Genomic DNA, 4,448 nt, shown 5'->3' on the forward strand with positions numbered 1-4,448 from the left:
GGTGGGGGGGTTTGCTGAAAGAAAACCGCTTGGAGGATCTCGCTTTCTCCCAAAGGTTTTCTGGCCATAGTTTTTCATATTTCAGTTTTGTTTAAGAGGGGGAAAAGAGATGAAGGGAATAAATTAGATTTCTATTTTATGTATTCAATGTAATACAATATTTAATATAATAATAGTTTAATGTAATACAACGTTACATTATACTAGACTATGACACTACGTTATATTATTAGAACGGAACGGAACAGAACAGAACAGAACAAAAAATACAGAATGGAATGGAATGGAACGGAACGGAACGGAACAGAACAGAACAGAACAGAACAGAACAGAATATTATTTGTTTGTTTGTTTGTTTGTATCGCACATTTATTATTTATACAAATAACTCAAGGCAGGGAACATATTCAATATAGCTTCCTCCTCCTTTCCCCACAACAATGACCCTGTGAGGGGGTATGGTCTGAGAGTCAGGGATTGGCAGAAGATCATTCAGCTGGCTTTCATGGCTAAGGGTGGATTTAGGACTAGAATTCACCAACTCCTGGTGATTGGTCCAAAGTAACCCAGCTGGCTTTCATGGCTAAGACAGCAGCAGAATTCATTGTCTTCTGGTAATTGGCCCAAGGTCACCTAGCCAGAGTTGTGCCTAATGTGGCACTAGAACTCACTGTCTCCCTGTTTCTGGAATGGTGCTTTAACCACTAGACCAACGCAAGATCCATTCATGCATTTCTAACAGATGACCAGCTAAGTGTCAGAGTTCCAACTGATGCCCCAATTAAATCATGAGTCTCAAGCCAAGCTTGAAGCCAACTCTGACCTCACTTAATTCACACCCCAGCTCTGATCCTGTTTCTCCCTCCGCCCCCCCAAGGTGTGTCATCAGTCACATTCCCCAAAGAAGCAATTTCGCAGGTTGTAGACATCCCTCCATCCAGCCGCTGTGAGTCTGCCTGGAGATGACCTTGACGTGGCCACAGGTAGCCAGTGCAGTCTGCGCAAGAGAGGTGTCACATGGGAGCCACGAGGGGCTCCCTCTATCACCCGCGCAGCCGCATTCTGGACCAACTGGAGCCTCCGGGTACTCTTCAAGGGGAGCCTCATGTAGAGAGCATTGCAGTAATCCAGACGAGACGTCACAAGGGCATGAGTGACCGTGCAAAGGGCATCCCGGGCTAGAAAGGGGCGCAACTGGCGGACCAGGCGAACCTGGTAAAAAGCTCTCCTGGAGACGGCCGTCAAGTGGTCTTCAAAAGACAGCCGACCATCCAGGAGAATGCCCAAGTTGCGCACCCTCTCCATTGGGGCCAATGACTTGCCCCCAACAGTCAGCCGCGGCTGCAGCTAACTGTACCGGGGTGCCGGCATCCACAGCCACTCTGTCTTGGAGGGATTGAGCTTGAGCCTGCTCTATTTACAGACCCCTCCCACATCCTGGACATAAACTGTTTCAACTCCTACTCTCAAAACGACGCTACAGAGCACTGCACACCAGAACAACTAGACACAAGGACAGTTTTTTCCCGAAGGCCATCACTCTGCTAAACAAATAATTCCCTCCACACTGTCAAACTATTTACTAAATCTGCACTACTATTAATCTTCTCATTGTTCCCATCATCCATCTCCTTCCACTTATGACTGTATCTTTGTTGCTTGCATCCTTACAATTTATATTGATTGTTTCTTGCTTATTTGTACCCTAGGACTATCATTAAGTGTTGTACTTTATGATTCTTGACGAATGTATCTTTTCTTTTATGTACTCCGAGAGCTTATGCACCAAAGACAAATTCCTTGTGTGTCTAATCACACTTGGCCAATAAAGAATTCTATTCTGTTCTGTTCTGTTCTGTTCTATAACACAAGCCAGCTTTTGACTCAACAGGGTGAGTAACGTCAGTCAATATCATATAATCAAGAAGACTCACTCATCATGTAAAGTGGGATCTGTCTCTTCTCTGTACCATTTCCACTAGATGACTCATTTTCAAGGTGGCATCTAACTATAGATCCTTCTGCAAAATTCCAGAAGGTCCAGAACGCTCATTTAGATTCTGACTCAGCTGTTAGGAACAGAGTCTTGAATATGGTCGGCCCATCCTTGACTGACGATCTTTGCTCTCTGACCCTGTTCCTTCAAAACCAAGAGCTGGATGACTCAGTTCCCCTGGCTACCTGTGTTAACAACCGCAGTTATTCACTTAACAACTGTGGCAAAGGAATAGTAAAATGGAACCCAACTGTCTTGCTTAGCATTGGAAATTTCGGGCTCAGTTGTGATCGTAAGTCGAGGATTAACTCTCCTCGACTTACGACCACAATTGAGCTTAAAATTTCCATAGCTAAGCAAGAAGGTTTTTAAGTGAGCTGGGCCCCGTTTTACGACTTTTCTTGCCACAGATATTAAGTGAATCACTGCGGTTGTTAAATTAGTCATTAAAGCAAGCCTGGCTTCCCCATTGACCTTGCTTGTCAGAAGATCGCAAAAGGGGGATCACTTATAATAATAATAACAGAATTGGAAGGGACCTTGGAGGTCTTCTAGTCCAACCCCCTACCCAGGCAGGAAACCCTATACCACTTCAGACAAATGGCTATCCAACATTTTCTTAAAAATTTCCAGTGTTGGAGCATTTACAATTTTTGCAGGCAAGTCGTTCCACTTATTAATTGTTCTAACTGTCAGGAAATTTCTCCTTAGTTCTAAGTTGCTTCTCACCTTGATTAACTTCCACCCACCCTTGATCCTTGGATGCTGCAACTGTCATAAATAGGTGTCAGTTGTCAAGCATTTGAATTTTGATCGCATGGTCATGGGGCTGCTGCAATGGTCATATGTGTGAAAACTGGTCGAAAGTCACTTTTGTCAGTGCCGTCGTAACTTTCAGGGGTCACTAAACAAACGGTTGTAAGTTGAGGACAACCTGTATGGCAATATGGACCTGTCAACTTGTCGCAATTGGTGCATGTAAATGTGTAAATGTAAATTAGTGAACAGTGCAGTCTTGAGTTTTGCAATAGTGGCCGAGATCTGTAGCTCAGGTGTAGGGTGAGGGCGAAGGTTGGTTCTCCAAGATTGTGGGTTGGTTTCCAAACATTTCATGACCAGGCTAGGTAACATCTTCAGTGGAGATTAAGGGATGTCGGTGTCAGTATTGTTCTGTTTATAAGGGCTTCAAGTGTAGGTGTGTCAAGTGCGAATCTTGAGATGGGTCTTATGACTCAATGACATCCCCTAAACCAGGGGTCTCCAACCTTGGTCCCTTTAAGACTTGTGGACTTCAGCTCCCAGAATTCCTCAGCCAGCTTTGCTGGCTGAGGAATTCTGGGAGTTGAAGTCCACAACTCTTAAAGGGACCAAGGTTGGAGACCCCTGCCCTAAACTCCGCTGAAGATGTTACTTAGCCTGGTAACGAAACATTTGGAAACCAACCCACAAGCTCGGAAAACCAACCTTCACCCTAATCTTGAGTTCTGTTGTTGGTTGACTTCACTTCACTTCAGGACTTTGCAGGAGACATCATTAGACGAATCATGCTTCTCGGGATGCCTCCAAGAGATGGTCAAAGAAGTTAAGATGGCGGCCAGGAGGCTTTTCCTGTGCAAGGGCCACAAAGACATTGATTACAGGCATGGCCGCCATTTCAACTTTTTTTGACCACATGCTGCACACATCCCTAGCTCTTTGGAGTAATCTTCATTTCCACAGGGTTGGTTGGGAGGGAGAGAGGGAGGGAGGGAGGGAGGGAGGGAGGGAGGGAGGGAGGGAGGAAGGAAGGGAGGAAGGAAGGAAGGAAGGAAGGAAGGAAGGAAGGAAGGAAGGAAGGAAGGAAGAAGGGGAAGGAGGCAATAAGAGAGGGAAATACAGAAGGATGGAGAAATGAAAGAAGGAAGAAGGGAGGAAAGAGAAAAATGGATGAAAAGAAAAGAGAGGGAGAGAAAGAGGAAAGAAAAGGAAGGAAGGAAGAAGGGAAGGAAGGAAGGAAGGAAGGAGACAGAGAAGGGGAAGAAGGAAACAAGAGAGGGAAATACGGAAGGATGGAGAAAGAGAAAGGAAGAAGGGCGGAAGGAGAAAGAATGAATGGATGGAAAGGAAAGAGAGGGAGAGAAAGAGGAAAGAAAAAAGGAAGGAAGGAGAAAGAATGGATGAAAGAAAGAAGGAGAGGGAGAATGAATGAATGAAGGAAGGAAGGAAAGAAGGAAGAAAGGAAGGAGACAGAGAAGGGGAAGAAGAAAACAAGAGAAGGAATTATGGAAGGGTTGAGAAAGAGAAAGGAAGAAGGGAGGAAGGAGAAAGAATGAATGGATGAAAAGGAAAGAGAGGGAGAGAAAGAGGAAAGAAAAGGAAGGAAAGAAAAAGAAAGAATTGATGAAAGAAAGAGAGAGAAGGAAGGAAGGAAGGAAGGAAGGAAAACAGAAAGAATTTTTTCCCAATGTTTGCA

General features: G+C 44.7%; 1 protein-coding gene across 1 annotated transcript in view; it reads left to right on the forward strand.

The window, feature by feature from the left end:
• ZBTB47 (zinc finger and BTB domain containing 47) overlaps positions 1–1,770 on the forward strand; it is a 55,596-nt gene extending 53,826 nt beyond the window's left edge. The window contains exon 6 of the mRNA XM_058179945.1: positions 234–1,770. Within this exon, the coding sequence (XP_058035928.1) occupies positions 234–388 (155 nt within the window). The 3' untranslated portion in view covers positions 389–1,770. The remainder of the gene's footprint in view (positions 1–233) is intronic.
• Positions 1,771–4,448: the final 2,678 nt, after the last annotated feature.

This window comes from Ahaetulla prasina, chromosome 4 (genome assembly GCF_028640845.1).
Source record: "Ahaetulla prasina isolate Xishuangbanna chromosome 4, ASM2864084v1, whole genome shotgun sequence".
Lineage (NCBI taxonomy): Eukaryota > Metazoa > Chordata > Lepidosauria > Squamata > Colubridae > Ahaetulla > Ahaetulla prasina.